The sequence below is a fragment of the Tympanuchus pallidicinctus genome, unplaced genomic scaffold, assembly GCF_026119805.1.
Source record: "Tympanuchus pallidicinctus isolate F22 unplaced genomic scaffold, pur_lepc_1.0 scaffold22, whole genome shotgun sequence".
Classification (NCBI taxonomy): domain Eukaryota; kingdom Metazoa; phylum Chordata; class Aves; order Galliformes; family Phasianidae; genus Tympanuchus; species Tympanuchus pallidicinctus.
This window is the reverse complement of record NW_026294739.1, coordinates 12,929,998-12,950,290: the sequence shown is the minus strand read 5'-3', so window position 1 is coordinate 12,950,290 and position 20,293 is coordinate 12,929,998. Positions and strand designations below refer to the sequence as shown.

The 20,293-nt window shown below is 44.0% G+C and overlaps 1 protein-coding gene across 3 annotated transcripts in view; it reads left to right on the top strand.

The window, feature by feature from the left end:
* Positions 1 to 19,899, top strand: part of CCDC50 (coiled-coil domain containing 50) — a 39,508-nt gene extending 19,609 nt beyond the window's left edge. For 2 of the 3 annotated variants that reach the window (XM_052685787.1, XM_052685788.1), the window contains exons 4-12: positions 397 to 487; positions 2,864 to 2,981; positions 6,379 to 7,083; positions 9,611 to 9,717; positions 10,260 to 10,304; positions 10,831 to 10,935; positions 11,726 to 11,805; positions 12,748 to 12,845; positions 13,838 to 19,899. In XM_052685787.1, the coding sequence (XP_052541747.1) occupies positions 397 to 487; positions 2,864 to 2,981; positions 6,379 to 7,083; positions 9,611 to 9,717; positions 10,260 to 10,304; positions 10,831 to 10,935; positions 11,726 to 11,805; positions 12,748 to 12,845; positions 13,838 to 13,857 (1,369 nt within the window). In that variant the 3' untranslated portion in view covers positions 13,858 to 19,899. The remainder of the gene's footprint in view (positions 1 to 396; positions 488 to 2,863; positions 2,982 to 6,378; positions 7,084 to 9,610; positions 9,718 to 10,259; positions 10,305 to 10,830; positions 10,936 to 11,725; positions 11,806 to 12,747; positions 12,846 to 13,837) is intronic. The other variant, XM_052685789.1, reaches the window with a different exon arrangement.
* Positions 19,900 to 20,293: the final 394 nt, after the last annotated feature.

The following is a 20,293-nucleotide window of genomic DNA, read 5'->3' as shown; positions in this document are numbered from 1 at the left end:
GCTTGTATTATTAACCTTACCCCTAAACTCTTCCATTGGCACCACAAATACAAGTGCTCCTCAGCACCTCTGCTGCTTGCAGAGACTCCTATGTACTTCCTTGGCCTGCTCTGTCTTATTGTTCCTATCTCCTTTCTTAGCAAACTACCTATGAGTTTGTTTTCTCATCTTTGTACTTTGATCATGGAAGGTTTGGGATCGATTTTCTAAATTTGAGCAGCATTAAGTACAGGGAGTCCTGGTCTCTGGTGAGAATTCATGGGCTCTGCACTATTGCTGAGGAATAATAACTCTTCTGTGTGAATTGAATAGCTGCTTTTAGTTCTTTTTATCCCTCTTTCCAGACTGATGCCTATGATTTTAGGTACTTACAATCCTTGTTTCCTTCTCTTCTAGGGAACGGCAGGACTCAGAGATTGCTCAGGAAATCCAAGTGAAGCTGGTTTTTGAAGCAGAGCAGCGACGCAGGCAAGAGGAAAAAGATGAGGTAACTTTGAAAGATGGCAGAGCGACTTTATCAGCCATTTTAGCGCAGGCATTTCTTGGTTATTAGCTGCAGAAGCTGCGTTGCCTGCTCTCAGTACTGATCTTCATGGATTATCAGCATGCACAGAGATTTCAGAGAGCACTATTACACGTGTCAGATACATTTGTAGCCTGCGAGGGTTGATGCTAATGCCATGCTAACAAAGAGGGCAAATAATAGTAGGCCTTCCTGAGGTGTTCAGAAAGTCCTGGATTGGAGGAGCATGTATGTGAGCTTGGAGTGTGTCCATGTATTTGATTGCAGGTAGGTCCCTGAGAAATTCAGGTAGTTTTACAGTGCTGAAGAGGCAGCTAGTGGCATTTTCTCTATGGGAAGCGTTTAAACACAAGGCTATTTCTTGGAAGAGCTAGAACTAATTTGTAAAGCTAACTTCAGTTTGCTTATTCAAGACTTCATTTGCTTCTAGTACCATTAAATCCAAACAAGTACAGAAAGGCTGGCCAGAAAGATGGAGAAACATCCAAGAGGATCATGCAGTGGGAGAGAGAGGAACACTGGCTAAAGGATTTATGCTGTAAATGTGACCATCTCTCTTATTTTCCTGACGAAAATGAAGGAGAAGTAAAGCTTCTGCTGACAGCAGTATTGCAGCTGCACAGGTTTAAGCAGAGGGTTTCTGGGATGTCAGCAGTCTGACAGCAAGTCCCTGCAACATCTCAAACTAGCCTACTGATTATCTTTGGATGCTGGGAGCAGTCTTCAGATGATTATAACTCAATGTGATGAGGAAAAGCCACAAATATTCCTTCTTATCCTGTTGATTCATAGGTAGTTCTGGAGTGTGGCTGAAGCAGATATGTGCTGGGTTAGGCTGCAGATAAATACTGAAGGTGAAGCAATACTGCCTGACTTTGCAATAGGAGGGCTTGAATCAGTCCTGCTGTCCTTCTATGGTCCCCAGTGTTACTTCTTTTGGGTGGGCTCCTGTGCTGATGTGGGGCTGTGCAGTGCCTAAGGGGTTTGTCAGGTGGCAGAGTGGGGATCCTGTCAGAACCACTCCTGTGGCCCTCAGTATTGCATCTGTTCACCTATCTTGCAAGAAATGCTGAATTATGCTGGTATTAGGCATGTGTCAGATTTGTCCTGAATTTGTCACACATGAAGGTATGTGGTATTTTCCAGTGTTCAGGCATATCCAGCTAGATGTGCAGGGTTTTAAAATAAAGTACCCAGTAATGGCACTAAGTTAATGGCTTATACAGATTTGCAAGTCCTGAACTGTCTCAGTCCTTGGGATAATATGTTTAAGCCCATGTATTTACAGACTTGCTCCTCTTGTTAGAGTTTAAACTTGCCAAAGGGAAATACTTATTTTTTTAATAAGGAGCCTGGTATCCTCAGGTCCTTAACAAAGCTTGTTGCCATACAAATATGATCTGAATACTGAAATAATAATTGGTATTTGAATGTTCATCCATTGCCCTCCAGTGCTTGCTTTGCTTTTGGAGAGTTTCAGCTCTGACTGTGCATTTCACTGTTGTTTTTCCTACCTGTCACGTACATTCTGAGTGGACGCTTAGATGAATATCATCCAAGGGTAAGGCTGTCCAGCTGGTATCTTCCAGCTTCTCTTCCTAGCTTCAGATCAGGCCCCAAGTGAGGAAGCCCCAAAGAGCTATTGACTGCTGCTAGGCCTTGTTGCACCATTAGTCATCTTGAAGGAAAACCGATTAAGAAAATGGAGTGCTGCTCTTTGATTGCCTATCTACCAAATCAGCAACAAGATAAATGGCCTACAGTCCCCACTGCACTCCTGTGCTGTGTGTAGCTCTTCTTTCCTAACGTCCCATTTGATTTTTCTTTTCCTTCAACCTCTGTCAAATTGATGCATCTCCCTGCTCGTCATGCTATGAACCCTATAAATTAAATCCTGTTTGAAGCAAGTTCCAGTCTTGGTCTGGGAACTGCTTTCAGTCAGAAGTGCTGTCAGCATGGGACAGTCTGTGCTGCTGTGTTTTTTCTTGGCTACCACTAGTTGTGTGAGCCTCAAAGGTGTTGTTGAAAGCCTAAGGTTGTTCAGGAAATCCCTCCTACCACTTTTTGGCAGTTACTACTTAGTAGACTTGCATATAGATGGATTAGGAACCTGCAAGTTGTTGGGTAGGCTCAGTAGTGGGTCGTGTGCTAGTTGCTGATATTGCCTCTTATCAGCCGCTAAGCTGGAAGCCCCGTCCAGTCCATGGTTTGAATGCAAGAGTAACCCTGTCAGTGTTGTCTTAAAAAATAAAACTATGAGGATTTTTATAATTGTGGTCTAATAAGAACCATCTGGGTATGTTCTGTGGGGAAGGTAATGATTTTCTTCCATCTCTGCAGGACATTGCCCGTCTCCTACAACAGAAAGAATTGCAGGAAGAAAAAAAGCGCAAGAAGCACTACCCAGAATCCCAGGGACACAAAGTCTATGAGGATAGCTATTATTCAGAAAATGGAGGTAAGTTTCTGCTTGTAAAAGGGATCAAGATCATGGTGCTGTAGGTGAAACTGGTGATCTGGGTAGTTTGTTAGGGTGATTTTCCTTACTTGCGTTCAGTCCTGCATTCTGTACTATAGCACTGCATGAATTTCCAGGGTCAGGATCTGACTTTAGAATAAAGTCAGAAATTATTTGTGGAGGAAAAAAGAATAGCTGAGAGTACGGGTAAGTCGGCTATTTCTATATGGTGCCACAGCTGTGCAGAAGAGAAATGCAGATGCAATTCCACACTTAAAACTGTTTCTGTTTGAATGTATGTGCTCATCTGTGGTGCTGGCACTGCTACTTGCATACAGAAGCAATTGCTGGTTCATGGAACAGCTTTTCAAACAAAAAAAATAATCCATTCAGGTATGTTTCCAAGTCCAAAAATTAGCACAACTGCTTTGAATGACTTACTGAATAACAAGATCATCTCCCCAGAATCTTTGCTATGATTATCCTCTGGGACTGCGTTTTATGAAGAAGATACGACTCAGCGCTGTGTTGCTTTCTTCTGGACGTCTTTTGCAATCAAATGTGAACTTTCTTTAAATTGAGAGGGGAGAATCTGCGTGTATTTAATTATGGAGCAATGTGGTGTTTGCTTTGCTATGCACTGGTGGTGGCTCTTGTGTTCTATCTTAGAAAATGTGGTGGGGAAGAGATGGGTTGCTTTTGATCAGCAGATTATGAAGGTGGAAATCAAATCTCTTATTTCTCTCCTTAACATCCATACTGCTGGCCATTTTAAATATTTTCATCTGAACTCAGGCAAAATATTGTAGTTGCATTTGAGTAGAAGCTCAAGGAGGGACAAGGAAATGCACAGCACAAAGTGCACAGCAGTAACTAGGTGAAAACTTTATGGCCACCAGTTCTGTTATGGGTGCAAAGCTGGAAAAGACTTTGGTCTGAGAGTTCTACAGCCAACCCACAGTTTGTTTCAGAATTAAATGGGTCAAGTCCCTGGAGAAATTACAGTAGAGGCAATAGTGTTGCCAGGCAGAGATGGTACCACAGGATGGATTTTTGTAACAGTGACAGAAAGAAGCCTGTGAGTCTGCACTTTGATTGCTACAGATTTGGAGAGCAGGGTATTTTGGGGGTCTAATTTTTCTCCCTGCTGTAATCTGTAGTTTTGGGAGTGTGCTAGAAGGATTTATTGCCTGTTGGTTGTAGTGCAGTGCTTGATCCTTGTTCCTTAAAACTGGAAGGGACTAAAATGGATTTGGATGTCTGGATTGTCTAGCACTTTAATTAAAGGTCTTTAAATACTTGGGCACCATTTGATGAGGTTTCATCATTCTTTGTTTGTTTTGCCCTCATTACCTGTGAACTTAAACACAAAAGAAAAGCCCTTGCTTTATTTGGATTTTAGTCTGCCTTGACCAAATAAAAACTTACCCCATCCAGGAGGAGTGTGGATTAGGGTTATTGCTCCAGAGCAAACCAAGCCTTTAAGAAGTGGAAAAATAAACATGAAAGAAAGCAGAGTTCCTACCAGAAGTGTCCGTGCCATGAAAAATATTTCACTATTAGCTTAGTCACATGCTGCTTGAGAGAATAACACCAGGACCTAAAGAGTGTTTACTTGGCTCCCGCAGAAGGTGCTGTGGAAACCAGTGCCTGCTGAGGAGTTAATAGCCTTGAGATAACCAAAAAGCAAATTTCCTGCCTGGGCTGTCTGGCATGATTGTGTTTCCTGCACCAAACCTTTCGTAACCCAACCATACTTTACTCTTGCATAATCACCTTTTCTATTCTGCCAAATCATCAAGCTTTCTCTAAATGGCACAATGAATTCATTCTTAGGCTTCTGTTAATGTCATTCAGAAATCAACGAAAAACCATTTCTGACTCTTACCTTCAGATTCTGGTGCACGTTGTTCAGTAAGTCACTTAAATTGTTGCACTGGATGTCTCTCTTCTGTAAGCCGTGCTAACAGTCTAAAACTGAACAAGAAAACCTACCAGCTAACAGGAGCTGCTGTGGTTATTCTGAAAGTCACACAAACAGAGCCCATTTGTTTTCAAGATAGGTTTTCTGTAGGCTCTATTTTTGCTGGCTCAGAAGAAGGTATTTTTCTGGATAGTATGACTTGAAGGGAACATTAAGTTTTTTGGTTTGTTTTCTTACTTCTGAAATCTGGATGATTGTAGAGAAGGCAAAGCTATTTGTTAAGACAGAAGGTGCTGGGAAATCTATTATATGTTTTCAGATGCTATAAAAACTCCTAGCAATGCAGCAGGAAAATCTTACTTTTCTTTGTGTGTTTCTGTTTCAAATCAGCCTCTGCTGAAGGGATTTTTCTGCAGCAGTACACATTTGCTTTGAAAAGCTGCTGGGGAAATAATGGTTCACTCAGTGCATTGATTTCTTTCTCAGCAAATAGGTTGATTAGAAATGAAATAGATGAACAGATTATATACACTCAGACTTCTGCATCCGTACAGTTGTGACTGCTTTATTACTGAAAATAAAAGCAAAGAAAAATTTCCACCTGCTTTTTGGAAAGCACAGAGGAAACAGCCACACTAAGCTGCTGAGTAGGTGGCTTTTTCCAGCTCTGCTGCTGAGGTCAGGAGCTTGGTTGCTGCAAAAACTTATCCTGCCCTTAAGCTGCTGTAGCCCTCTCTGCAGTCAAGCCAAACTTCTGTTTATGCGATGAATAGCCTGAAACTCCTGTGACTCCAGGAGCATCAGGTGACAGTTTGTGGTGGAAAGTATGTGGATGCAGTAGCTGTCTGTCATCTTTCTCTTTAAATATAAAGAAAAATCAATTCCATCCCAGCTCTTTTTCTTCTTCCCACTTGCTGTGGGTCTTTGCCCATAAAGGTGAGGTTTTTATTTCTGGTGAACAGCCGTGTAGTTAAAGCCAGTGTGAGGTGTGAATGCTCATAAACGGAGATCCAACCTGAGTCTCTGCTTGGAGTCTCCTGGCCTTAAGCTCCTGTTGCTTCCCCAGCCTTGCCTCCTGAGAGTGCCATGTCCCACAGCAGAGACAGATCACCAGGAGATGGGTTGCTCTGCTCTGTTCTGCAGCTCTAATGGAATCAGTAAAAATCTTTAATCTCTTTATTGGTTTGTCCTCACCTTAGGACATGTTCAGGCATGCTTTTGGGCTGCGACTGTGCTTTCTGCTCTAACCCCACTGCCTCCTGTGTTACCCTGATGTAAGCAGAGCCCCCATTCCACTCTCTGCTATGGCATTTTGTGGAACATTACGTCCCTGTTCATTTCTTCCCAGCTGCTCTGTGCTTTACCTCTGTTTCCAGCTTCTCCTTGATTCGGACTATGATTCTGGCCTCACTGAGCTCCCATTAGCCCCATGTCACTAACCAGCTCCTTGTTTGTCCCTCCCCTGCTGCTCAGAACACCTCCGGGCTGATCGCAGGGAGCAGGTTTCTGAGCCTCGCAGGGCGCGTGGTGACGATAGGCGCACGCACCGACAGAGAGAGCACCGAAAAGCACGCTCACCTTTATCCCCCAGTGCCTCCCAACACAGGTATGCCCCTCTGGAGGATCACCGTAGGTCTCCTCAACCAAGTGAGGCCACCAATAGCCATCGGCAGAGGTGCAAATCTGCCAGCCACGGTGGGTCTGGGAGACCTCCCAGCCTTGTCCTGGAAAGAGAGGCTGATCATGGTGCTGGTGAGCACACTGACAACTGGGAACTGCAGGACAGGAGCACACCTGGCAGGGAGAAGTCTTGGAGACCTCTCAGTCTCGACCTGGAGTCAGAGCGTGGACTCGCAGAGCAGGCACAGTGCAGTAGAAAGCCGACAAGGCGAGATGGAGCAAAGCACCTTCCTGTTCTTGATGTGGAACTGGAGGCTGAGCAGGAGACCTGGCGTCGGGGTGGCAGCCAGCTGGTGCACCATCAGAGCCGCAAATCCCGCTATCGAGGCCACTCTTCTCATGGGATGGAGCATGAGGGCAAACTCCAGGAGTCCAAATCCCAGAAAGATCACAGGAGGGGTGAGGAGAGAGACTGCAAAAGGGCAGGATACAGGAGACCTTCCCCATCCCCACACACTGTGAGCCAGGAAGAGATTGGAGACTGCCGGAAAGACTCAGGTAACCAAGTGATGGGGAAGGTATACATGTGCGTGAGGATGGACCTTTGGTTGCCCCATCCTCTTATCTGAAACTGGGGTTTTCTTCTGAAGACACTTAATCTCCAATATCAGTCTGCAGTGTGTACCTGGTGAATCCTGCCTTGGTTTCTCCTCTATTTAATGAGATTCATCTTAGCCACTAAGACTCTCACTGTTTATTTCCTGATGTGTCCCCATGGCATCAAAGAGGATAGGTAAGAAGGTATTCTTGGAGATGGTACCCTTTATCTTGTGTTAGAATTCCCTATTGAATTTGCATTGAGATGCTTTGTGCTGTGGTTCTTTATCACAGAAATGGGATTTGATGTAGGATACAAGGCCATAAATGAGGACAGTTTGCTTAAGCCTAACAAGCCAGCAGCTTCCTCCCAGTTTCCATTGAGAAGCTTACTGCAAAAGTAAAGATGAGGTTTTCATCAAATTCTGTACAAGTAGATTTTTCTGCGGTCTGTAGTTTTTGTTAAATAGTTCCAGGGGAGTGTTGACCTTCAAAAATCAAGATACATCTTACTGCTTTTTAACGTCATCGGAGTAAGAACTGGTTTCTTAGTGAAAGTAGGAGTTCAGAGGCTTGAATCTATGCCTGTCACAGGGTGGGTAACTCATGCTTCAGGCCCTGCAACTGGTCCTCACTTGTGTGAGGTGGGTGAGATGATGCATGTCTGTCTGCAGAGGTGCCAGGAGCATTGTTCTTTGTTCATCATGCAAAACTTTTCTTTAGGGCAGTGGAAGATGTTAACTGAGCTATCATACAACACGGGCCCGAGTGACTCAGTTTCTGATCACACTGACACCAAGTCCGAATAGCTGGAAGCTCTTATCCTTGTCCTGTGGGAATCAGGCTGATCTTTGTGCTCCCTGAATGTGGGCAGAAGTGATGTGGAAGTAACACTTATTGCCTTCTGAGCATATGAAGACTGGCACCAGTCTGTGTGTAAGGCAAGCCCAGTCTCTGGCTGTTTGGTGAACAATTCCTGGAAGTTCAGTTTTGTTCTTCATAGGGGCGATGGTGTATGGGCCATTTATTCCAGCGTGGAAATAAAGGCTATATTTACCATGGCCATGAAAGCAGTCTCTGTATTTCAACTCTGACCAAGCTGGTGCTTTTTGCTGGAGTTCCTTTGCTGGTTTGTGACTGCAGCTCTTTCCAGCTTGGATTGATCAAACTGTTCCTGAAAGGCCACGCTGTATACTTAACTGGAACCTCCAGAACTACTGAAAGGTTTCTTTTTATGCTCAAAGTTGCAAGAGGAGTGTTGTGTGCTGAAGTTCATTGGTCAGTTGACTTAAGGGAAACAAAAAAGCAAAAATACCCTATGTATCACTTTTTAATACCTGTTCCATGTTTTGATTCTGGATCGATGCCTGAAGTCTCTGTCTCTTCTGTAGTTTGAAGTATTTGGGATGCGCCATCAGGTATGATGGTAGTTTGATAAATGCGCAGAAGGTAACCTACTGACCTCTAAAAATGTCTCTCTTTTTTTTTTTCCTCGCTCTCACCTGATCAGAAAATTGGTATGAGGCCCACCAGGATGTAACATGTATTTGCAATCAATGTGTAAACTGGAGGATGGGAATGAGGCTAATTTTCTGAGTTTGGAATGGAAGAAACACAGACATCTGTGTAGTGGTATATTTCGGATATAAAGCAGAAGCTCATTTAAATGTCTGAGATTGCTGAACATTACAGTTCCAACTGCAGTTGGAAGGGGAAGGCATTCATTGTATGTGAATGAGATCATGCATTTTGTAACAGAGATGTAGCAGGACTCCTTTGGTAGTGTCTATTGCAAATAGACTATGGAGGGATTCAAAATGCAATACATTAAAATGCTTGCGGGTGGTTTAACTTGGAAGTGAAAATTAAAACCAAAACAAAAACCTTATCTTTGAAATAAATATTAAGAACAAAACAAAAACCTGTGTACCTTGCAGCACTGTGAGGCCTGAACCGTGTATGAACTCCACAAATGTTTACGTGTTTTCTAACTGTGTATTGCAAAATCCATGGGTCAGACCAAAGAACAAAACTGTCAGAAACCTTGTGTGAATCTGTCCCAGACACCTTTTGCAGCCCATGTTGCTCTGGAGTGTTTTTGAACTCTGCTGTGCTTGTAACAAACACATCAGGCTGCTCTCTGCTGTTGAGTTTTGCCAGCTTGAATTGAAAGAGTAAAAGATCTGATTCCTTTGGTATCATCACCATGCCAGCAAAAGCTGCAGAAAGAGTCATGGCTTTTCTGTCATACAGTTACATTTGTTATATAAAATGGAGTGTAACTGTACATATAGAAAAACCTCACTCTGAGGTGCATGCTGCACCTTAGCTAAAGTGTTCTCAAAATGTTTGCTTGGCAGATATGCTGTAGTGGTTTGTGGGCCCCCTGAGTGGAAGCTTTGCAGATGGCTGAGAAAATGGTGGGGATTTCCTTTCTCTGAAGCATTCAGGGAATAGATGAGTTGATTCTTCTCTCTCAATTCCGTAGGAACTAAGTTGAGGGGGACAAAGCAAACCATTTACGACAAACCCCGAAGGGAACAGGAATTGTCTGATGCAGAGATTGCTCGGAAACTGCAAGAGGAAGAGCTCCTGGTGAGTAGAGAGAGTGTATTGGTCACATTAAAGAAATTAAGGTACCCATCAGTGATAATTTGAGTCTGCAAACCTTTTGCATTTGACTGTGACTTAGGCCTCAGGTCTTGTTGCTGTGTTCTGATGGTCATCTCTGCTTCCCATGGCTGCTTGTGGAGTGAAAGCTTCTGTCTAGCCAGTAGAGTCTTTTATCCTGAATTTCACACTTGAAAAGTAAATGGTAGAAGCAGAGTGGTATTAAATGAATGCTTTCAAGCAAGTGAAGATGGCCTGTAAACAGTGTGCTGAACTGAGAAGTGAGACAGCCCAGTATCTTGGAAGAGAGTGGTAGAGTGGACATTTATGAATTATGGAGCGTCTTGGCAGATAGGTGGGGACTAAACTCTGCTGAAATGCCACTTTGGTATTGAGTTGAACAGATTCAGTATGTTTGAAGAGGATGGTAGTGCATTCCTAGGGAAACTTACTTGCCTTGTCCAATAGGTTGATGTATCTGAATAATTCGGAGATATTACTGTTTTGTTTCTTTTCCTTTTTTCAAGGCCAACCAAGCAGATCAGATGGCAGCTCAAGTGGCCCAAGATGAGGTAAGAAGCTAAATGGTTGTAGTATTCCTTTACTCGTGGAAACTGCTCAACTCCACCTGTCCTCTCTGACCCTCTAATTGTCCATCTCCCTTTGTGTAGAGAAAGTTCAGGCCTCTAGTGAGGTCTATTTCTGGCTGGTTTTCATGTTTGTGTTCAGGTTAGCCAAGCAGGGAGTTGTGCTGCCTATTGCAGCTGTGACAAAGGAAGGAGCTATGTGGCTGCAGAAGAGCATCTCTTCTAGCTGAACCCTCTTAGGGGGTTCTCAGAGATGCTGCAAGATGAACTCAGCATTGAAGGAAAAGAAACAAAGGGCAGAAAGGCCCTGCTAACACAAGCCAGGTGAATCAGGGGACCCTCTGGGCATGATGCATGTAGTCCATTTCACTTCTTCTCTGGCATTTGATTCCTGATCGCAGATTTCAGTAATCCTGGCTTTGCACCCATTTGACATAGCAAAGAAAAGGATATAAGCAACTCAAACCCTCAAGGGCAGTAAAACCTTCTGACACTCTGTTTTCCCTTTCAGGAGATTGCTCGTCTCTTGATGGCAGAGGAAAAAAAGGCTTTCAAGAAAGGGAGGGAGAAAGAAAAGTCTTCCTTTGAAAGAAAGAGAAATGATCAAGACTGGAAGGTACGTCAAGCTTCAGGAGGCCTCACAAATGAAATGCTGAAATGTTGTTCTAGAGGGTGGTGAGAATGTAACACGTGGCCAGGAGGAACCAGACAGACCCTTGTGTGAAAAGGGTCCTGTTGCCTGTTATTCAGCTACTTTGCAGACAGAGCATTCCCTATGTTGAAGTCCTGGCTGGAGCAATAACAGCGTAGCTGGTTCTCTTTGGTCATCACAGGTACAAGGACAGTGCAGCTGCTCCAGTTGTCACTGCTTCATAATGAAATTGGCACTGTAACCGAACTATTGAGTATATCAAGCCTACGTTAGGTTTTTTGTGAGTTATGCTGCAGAACTTTGGCTGGCTGTTGTGGAAGGAGATAAGAAACAGATTTCAGTCTGCCGTAGTAATGTGCTAAAGGGGGTGTTATGTTAATCTTGGGGCCAGCTGAAGGTAGTTCATGTTTTTGGACTCCTTACCATGTTTGAGCAGTTGCAGCAGCACAGCTGTGTGCAGCTGTCCCTTGTGATGAGCCCTGCTGCATGCAGTTCTTACAGCAGACCATATGCACTTGACTCCAGTTTTCAGATGGGACCCTCAGTGCTGTCCTGAATTTAGAGCAAAGCTTATGTTTGGCTCAGCAAGGCTGAGTTTCAGTTACTGAAAACTAGTCCTAATCCTGTTTGCACACGTCTGGTTATGGTTAGCATGCATAACCAGAGCACAAAAGGAGCTGAGGCAGTCTTGATGCACCTGGCTGGTGTCTTGCAAGGCATACAGATGTGAACTGCTTTCCCTTCTTCCCATCAGCATGATGCAAGTGAGTCCCCGCGCTCAAGGTCAAAAGAAGGACCAGAAACTCAGCGACACAAAGGTGATAAGTCTTCAAGGTGAGCTGAATGTACAGCTGGTAGATCTGGAGAAACACATTCAGGAAGGTGCTCAGGAGCTGAGTCATGGGAGCAGTTGTGGGGTGAGCAGCCTGACTCATAAGGGGCTTGGCAGAGAGCAGAGCTCTTAGCACAGGAAGGGGATGTCTGACACAGAGCTCATGAAGTGCTTGGCGACGTGTGTCACTCTCTGTGCTTATGGCATCTGGACGTATTGGTCTTCCTGCCTGAAGCTGACAGAGATTGATGAGCCTGTGCAGTGACATTTGTTAAATGGCAGAAAAGCATCAAGAGGGTTTAAGAGCTGCCGGGAATGTGAAACCAAATGACATTTCTGGGCAGGAAGGAATAATCACACTGCATTTACACAGCTGCTCCCTTGTGTCCTTGCTCCCCAGCTGAGCCCTGTACACTGCTCCTGTAGCTGTGTGGGAACACCCCATTGCAGTGAGCGTGTTGTGCTTCAGACAGCCTCATTCCTGAGCTGGTGGGTTGTCCTGTAATGCTATGCATCTTCTGAATCTCTTTGTAACCTTGGTCTGGTGCTTCTGATGTGGAACTGGATGCTGGAAATGACTCTGACGGTTTTGATTTCCAATCCTGATAGCACCTTACAACTTTTTATTTAATTTACAAAAAAAAACAACAAAGGTGTTCAGGTGGAGACCGAGATCCCACTGGAATGCTCTGGGATGAGAACAGGACACGTGTTAAACACTTGAAATGTTTCCATTTGAGGTTTGCATCAAATTTCGTAATGGACGAACTGGCCTGCAAGTGGAAAGCTCGGATCAGGCACGGTTTGCATCAAACTGGCAGGGACAGTTGAGACAGATGAGATGTTCTTTTTGCCAAGATCCTGTGCCTTTTAATTTTAGACTGTTTTTTTTCTTTTTTTTTTTTTTAAGTACTTTTTTTGCTTTCCTTTCTCATGCTTGGCAGATCACAGCCTCTCCTTGATGACTTTGAGCATGCTCGGTATTACACAAGCCAGCCCAGCCCCTTACGCCAGTTTTCCAAACCTGAGCACTCTCCTAAAGGTAGGATCAAGTCTGCAGCTGGCTCAGCATGACGGTTATTGTGGGCTTTTTTCTTCAGCTAACTAGCCTGAAGGACAGGGCAGTTGAAAGAGGAAGAATGGATGTTATTGTCCCAACAGATAGGTGATGCCGTTCAATGTTTGAGCTTTACTTGCTTAGCACTTGGCTCACTGAGAGAGTAAATAGCTGAATTGGTTTGCCTCAAGTTTGCCAGAGTGCTCTTTGCTTGTCCTCTATGATCTCTCAATGATAAATGACTGTAAACTCAGGCAGCAAATGAAGGAGAAATAACATCAGGACAATGATGTGATGGGTTTTAGGTGACTCACTAATATAAAACAATTCAATACATGACAAAAAGCTTCAGAGTCTCTCCTGTCTGGTGAATGAGTGGGATGATACAGAAGCTTGTCCTGAGAACAGGCTTGTTTTGTTCCTGTTGCATCTCAACTGTTTTGTTGGCTCATTTCCTGAAACAGTTTGGCAGCAGTGCAGTATATTTAGGATCACCTTCTCTCCAGCTTTTGAAATCTGAATGCCAGTTGTCTGAGTTACCTCTGGAGTCCCCGAGGGAAGAAAGGTGCATCCAGAGTTTGACTCAGTGGTTCAGATTGCTTCCAATTCCACTGATTGTAGCTTAAATTTGAAGTTTGGAAAGCTGTATTGATGGTTATAGAGCACAAGAGCTGGAATTTGATGGCAGTTCATATAGAGTGTAAGCTCCATGTTCATTCTGTGTTTTTTTTTTTTTTAGTAAGACTGAAATGTGGCTGCAGTGCTGTTCACAGCCTGGAAGCAATAAGTGCCTGTCTTGTGGATCTATGCTTCCTTTAGTTTCAGAAAAGTAATGTACAGTTCTCATTTTGATGTTTGACTTTACCAATTCAGACAGCCAGCAGGGCAGTACAAGTAATATGACTGCAGGTCATTGTATTTTCTTCCTTGGGATCTATCCTTACTGATTGTTTTTTTGTTTCTGTTCTGCTTTCCAGGTTCCCGTAGGAAGCAGTAAACTATGCTAGCCTTTGCTTTGGTACTGACTCTTCTGTAGCAAACATTACTGGAATTGCCAGGCAACTTTCTCAAATCCTTACCCTTTGGGGGATCCACCTTCCACTCTCAGGATCTCCTTTTTAAGTGTCATCATATTAGTAAGGAACGTTTGTTCATTTCAGTTTTCTGTTCACATGTAATCAATCAAGCAGTGCCGTACAATCTAGCCACCAGTGAGCTGTGTGAATCAACAAGCTAATAACAGCTCCCTCTTATATTCCTTTCAGGCTTTCCTTTTATTTTTAAGCTTTGGCTGGAGCTTTCACAAATAGAAATGCACATACAAGAGGGAGAAAAATCCAAGATATGAGCTGGGTCATGGCAGTGCAGCAAAACGTCTTAATGGCGTGTCCTTTCCATGTTAGGATGGTTGAGCAAAGAGTTCTAAGAGGGAATGTGCATTTCTTCTTCTGCTGGATGGCAATGGAGGCAATCAGGTGTGTTAGCTTGCAGAAAAGAGAGAGTATTCTCACAGAGTTCACAATCCAAAACAGGAACCTGGGGCTGGTGAGGAAGAAGTTGCCTACAGAATAAAACTCCTTGACTGTTGTGTTTATTTCTAGGGTTCCCAGCAGTTTGTTTAGAGCATTCAACCAAGCTTCAGGGTATAGGATAGGACAGTTAGGAGGAAAAGACTATTTCAATTGAAATTAAGCCTTTGTGTGCATGGCTTTTAAGGCATGCCAGATAGTTGATGAAGCTGTGAGTTGTGGGTTGGGGAGAATCATGCAAATGAATTTAAATGCCCGAGGAGATCCCTGTGGTCACCTGCTTTGAGCTTCCAGGCGGTGCAAGCCAAGGAATTCCACAGAAACCATGTTAAGAACTACTGTAACTCCTAGTTCAGTTACTGAATCACTTGAGCATGGTAGCTTATATCTGAACATGAATATGGCTTACAAACATGGGGCCACATGGGCACTGAGAATTAAATCCAAAGATTACAGTTAGAAGCCACTTTGAGGTAGCCATGGAGTGCCAAACAGTGTGCAGAATGTGTGCTGTCTGACTCTGCTCTGTTCAGCACACCAGGCAAGCTCCAGTCAGGATCAAACTATTGCTCTCCAGGGCACAGTGGCATCTCCAAATTTTAAGTCCTCTGTACAGATTTGCTCATGTGCTTGTTTCTTTTTCTTCTTTTGATGGTTTGTTTTCCCTTGACTCTTTGAAAATCATCCTGCTCTTGCAGTAAGAAGCAGCCTTGTCCCCTTGCCTTCTGTCATCCCAATTCTTTTGTCTTGCTGAGGTTTTTTTTTTTTTTTTTTTTTTTTTTTTTTTGGCCAAGTGCATTTTTAAGCTGCAAAGCTGAGTGGCTGGATACTGGTTTGTCTACCCAGTCCAGTACAGGTTACTCACTTGGCAGTCTTGTTCATAGCAGCTAAGCTTGGCTGCAGTGCCTCACTGCCCAATTTGCTTATAGCACAACGCTGAGCCTGCCCTGCCACACTCTTCATCTTCTCCTGGCAGCTGCAGTTCTGCTGCTGGCTTTGTTGAGAAAATGAGGCAGAGCTGTGATTGTGCTCAGCCCCACCACTGGCCTGCGTAGCTGCCTGGGAAAGGAGTCTGACACTTCTATGGAGCTTTGTGGAGAGCAGATGCTGGCGTGGAGCGCTGATAGGAAGTCAGGGAAGATGATGGCTCTCTGTTCTTGCAGTAGCATACAATCCAAGCCCGTAGACAGCTGAAAGGCTTTATAACTTTGGCTGTTGTCCTTGGTTAGGATAGCTACTGAGACAAATCACTAGGAATACAAAGCAACTTGTTTTCACTTAAGTTGTGAGGGCGCATTTAATAACACAGACGAGCTCTTGCCTTGCCTGGAACAACAACTCAGACTTCCATCTCTTACCCCTGCTGGGATGTGGGCACCATTTCTGTACCTGTGAAGTTCCAGGTAACCCCTCAGCTCCATGCGTACACCAACCAAAAATGTTGCAACGTAACTCTTTGTGCACCAGCAGCCATACTCTTGCTTCCAGGCTGTGGGCTTGCTTACCTGCATGAGTCCTTAAGTGAGTTGCAAGCTCTTGCTTGTTTGCTCTTTCTTCTCAGGAAATATCTCAGCCAGTGGCTAGATTGTACTGCCCTTTCCTTGTGCCCTCTTCTTGTTCCATCTGTGTCCATTCAGAAGTGTTAATGTTGTTTTTAAGGGATCGGGGGAAAAAAAAGGACAAACAACATAAACAGGTTTTTTTTAATTATTATTTGATAACTTGGGTCAATGTGGCAACCTCATTTGTGGTGACTTTATTTTATAGAGGTTTATTTTTGTATTTCATGTAACAGTCAAAATTTTTACTGCTGAAAATGCCTTTTTTTTTTTTTTTTTTTTTCCTTTTCTGTGGGATTTTTCCCCTTCATTGCCATCAGAGTGTTTTCACTCTGTGTGTGAAATGGATGCCTGGTAGGGTTTTATATACTGATAGTCCTGCAAATATCCCTGCTGCTTGTGTCATCTGGGCGCTTATGAAAATTGATGGGGAAAAATCCTGCCAAATAAAAGCGGTTGTGCTTTGTGCACGTTTTGCATGGGAAAGTGGTGACCCGCTATGCAAGGCATGGGGGGATGCAACTAAATAGGGATCCAGCCCTCCCTAGGCTTCTGGAGATAACTGTGATGGGCTTTCTTGCACTGCACTTGGCTGATGCAACTTCTTTCTTCTAATCAGGAAAGTCACAAAGGCCCTGAGCCTGCTGGCACAGGAAGGATCTGTTAAATCAGGAGAGATGCTTTTGAGCATCCGGATTGTTGACTTCAGTGGGATTGAATGGAAATGATATGAAAGATAATTGTGGTTGATTTGGTTTGGAAGCTGAATGAAGTCCAAAAAAAATGGCCCAGTGCCTGGGCTGTGAAGCTGCAGCATCTCCTTAGTGGCCTCCTCAGTCCAGCCATGCTGTCCAGTGATGGCACCAAGAAGAGGGAGCTCACGGGAAGGACCCAGGAATGTCTGCTGCTTCTTTGGATTCTTCCAGGGAGTGTTGAGTGCTCTGGGGTTGCTTTGTTCTGTATCCTTCCTTAGTACTTTCCTTTTTAATCTTATTCCCTGCCTTTATTCATTTGCTGGCCCTTGTTATGCTTCTGCTTTATTTTTCCATGGCCCTTGTGAAAAGGAGGACCTTGAGGTTTTGCTAGAAGAGAGCTGACACCTACAGGGAGAAATGCTAAGATTGATAACTGAGAAAAGCATAATAGGGGATAAAGAGAGCAGTTGTTCATCTGACATGCCTTCTGGATCTCACACAGAGAGCTTCATGCAAAAATTGCGCCCTGCATGTTTAATAGCCACGTCCATGGCACAACTGAAGAGCTCAAGAAGAGCTAAGATTAGAGGTGAACAAGAAGCCAAATCTTCCTGGAGCTCAGCACCTCAGTTCTGCTGAGAGTCAGCAAGATGGAGTGGCACAGACCAGATACAAAATCATCACCTTGCATGTGTGCCCCTGGGAAGGGGCACAGTGAAGTTGTCATCGTAAAAAAGAAATGACTAGAGCAATATCTATTTCCGTGGCAGAAAAATACGTAACTTCTTTTTTGTATGTGTACGTCTTCTCTTGCTGAGTCTCAGTAGCTCTGGCTGTGTTTTGCTCTGAATTCAGTAGCGTATTGGAGCTGGGACCCCTACCCTGAGCATTCAGATCTTGCATCCCTTTCTTACTATCTGTATTAACAAGGAAACATGGAGAGTCCATCACTGTGGAATCCTGGCACTTCCTGATCTCCACAGCAGGCACATCTCACCAGCAAGAGCTCTCAACACCTCCTTGCCTCCGTCTGAAGCACAATGATCCGCAGAAGAGAGGTTGGGTGAACCCGAGTGGTCGTGCCTTACCTGCAGAGATACTTAATGTCTTCAGCAGTCTGTTCTGGGTCACCTTGCTATGAAACACTGTCTTAAATCATGGACTGTACAGCTTCCGGAGAAGCAGTTATCATCATGGAAATAGACCAAACAGGTTAATCTCATCTTTTTTTAAGGAATTTCATGTTTTTGAACTTAGTGGGGGTGGGAAAATATCAGCTGTTAGGGATAGATGGATTGTCTCATCATTGAATTTCCTCCTCTCAGGGAGGAAGGATAGAAGTTACAAATGCTGCAGTCTGCTTTGCTCTATAAAAGGGATCTTGTATGTACAGTATTTTTGTATCTTTGCATTCCCACCTGTCCGTTTTTAAATCAAGTTTCATAACATATATAGGAAAAAAAATGAATTTTTTTTTTGCAGTGCTAGACCATTGAGTTTTTTGGGGTTTTTTTTGTGCCAAATTACAGCCACTGTTACATTCTAGGATATTCATTCAGTTTATTGATCAATGTGTGTATTATATTTTTTATTATCAAGGTTTTTATTTTAATTCGTATTAACCTGTATGCAAGCTAACTGTGGATTGCTAATTTATATATAAGGGGAGCACTTTGGAGACAGTGTGAGGATTCCCCTGCTTAGTTTACACTCCTGTCACGTAGTGCAGCCAGTCCATAGAACTCATCAGTTCTTGCAGAGAACGTTTTCCTGGGTACCTGCCACCCAAGTAGATGGCTGCTGTGAGGAAGGGCAGGAGCACTGATGCTGCAAGGCTGTGTTTGGCTGCGATAGGAAATGAAGCAGAGCCTGTAGCAGGGCTGACCCCAGCTCTCTGCTGTCCTGTTTGTGGCAGAGATGCCCAGGGATGCTGCTGCAGCAGGAGCCCCCTTTTGGGGGTGACTTTGAGGTTTAATCCGCCCTATAATCCGTCCCCAGCAAATGGATCGTTCTGGTCTCGCCCTCTCTAAAGGAGCTCCATGTGTGGTTTTGCAGTTGCTTTGGGAGATGGGTGTGGGCACAGCTGTGCCCCTCGCATTGTGCATTCTACAGGCAGCTCATCTCTTCTTGTGGAGAGCAGGCATAAGCCTGCAGATATTCCAGTTTACTGTACTCTTAAATCATGTCCTGCAGCACGTTTCTGTGCAGTAATGCCTGTGCTACATACAAGTGCCACTTGGACTGCGATGCCCCAGACAGGCTGTACTACACAGGTCCTGTGTTGAGACGCTGCACTGCCCTCAGCCTGTGGGCTGCAAATGTCAGCCACCACCTGCTCTTGGGGTGGCACAGGGCAAGGCTGGAGTTGTACAGCTGATGCTCATCATAGGAGAGTCCTACAGAGGACAGCAGCACACAAATGAGTATTTTCTACTTCACAGCAAACAAGTTTCACTGTATCAGTGTTCACTCTTAAGTAGACTCCACAGTGTGTCTCCAGCTGCATCCGTGCACTGCAATATAGCTAACTGCCTCAGAAAAGCTGCGGTTGTCTAATTTAGCTCTTCAGGGTAAGCTTTCAGCCTGTTGGATCTAAATGTTGGCCATAAGGTAGTCGAGCAGTTAAACTTCCTCAGAGCTGCAAGTGTACCCTGTGTTGCAACAGCTAATCCTTAAGTATAAATCGCGCACTGACAATAATCTGTCTATGCAAGCCTATTTTATTCTTATTTTTGACTGTTCACTCTCTAATTTTATCAGGTTTGGCATAGAACTTCTGAATGACATTTAACCAAAGTATCATGTCCATGTGTGTGTGTAGCATGTTTTGCTTCTTACTCCTGAGTTCGTTGAATGTAAAGGGAACATTGCCTTGCCCCATTTTGTTCAATAAACCATTGTATTTTGTTATTGACCACATCCTTCTGCCCCTCTGCGTGCTTTTCTGGGAACACTGAATGGGGTCCTTTTCCCCAGTGTGTCAGGCTCATTCAGTGTGTCCTGCTGTGGGTCACACAAGAGCAGGGGAAGAGCAGCACTTCATTCCACTTTTGGCTCCCGGAGCTTTGCTGTTTCTACCAATACTTATGTTCTTCCAATTTAATAGATATGTAGCAAAACAACAGTTTGTATTTAATTTGATTGTTTTGTGGCCAGAGAGATGGAAAAAAGCTGTGTAATGTCTTGGAAAGGATTTGGACTGTTGCATTTCCTGAGATTGTGATACTGAAAAATAAAGCTGTGTAATTATTTGCAAGGGTAGGATACTTTTTTTTTTTTTTTTTTTTTTTTTTGCTTCCTGAGAGCAGCTCAGACCTTCAGTGGTTTGACAGAAGGCAATGAGAAAACACGACCAATGTCCTGGGTGTGGCCAGTGTCTTCAGAGGTGGCAGGTGAGAATGCAATCACATTCAGCTGGTCCCAGGAGGCAGGGAGCAGCAAAACACATAATAAAAAAAAAAATACTGGGCTTGGGTAACAGAGGAAGAGCCTTGTAAATACAGAGCACTCCTAAGTGCCAAGAACTCTGCCAACTTGCAATTTATTGTAGACTTCTGTCTGGAATGACTGGGTTGGTCTGTTTTTCTTTGAAAGGCTCCTTTCATGCCAGCCTTGGCGCCTGTGTGAGTGCTGGGTGGGAAAGGGGCCAG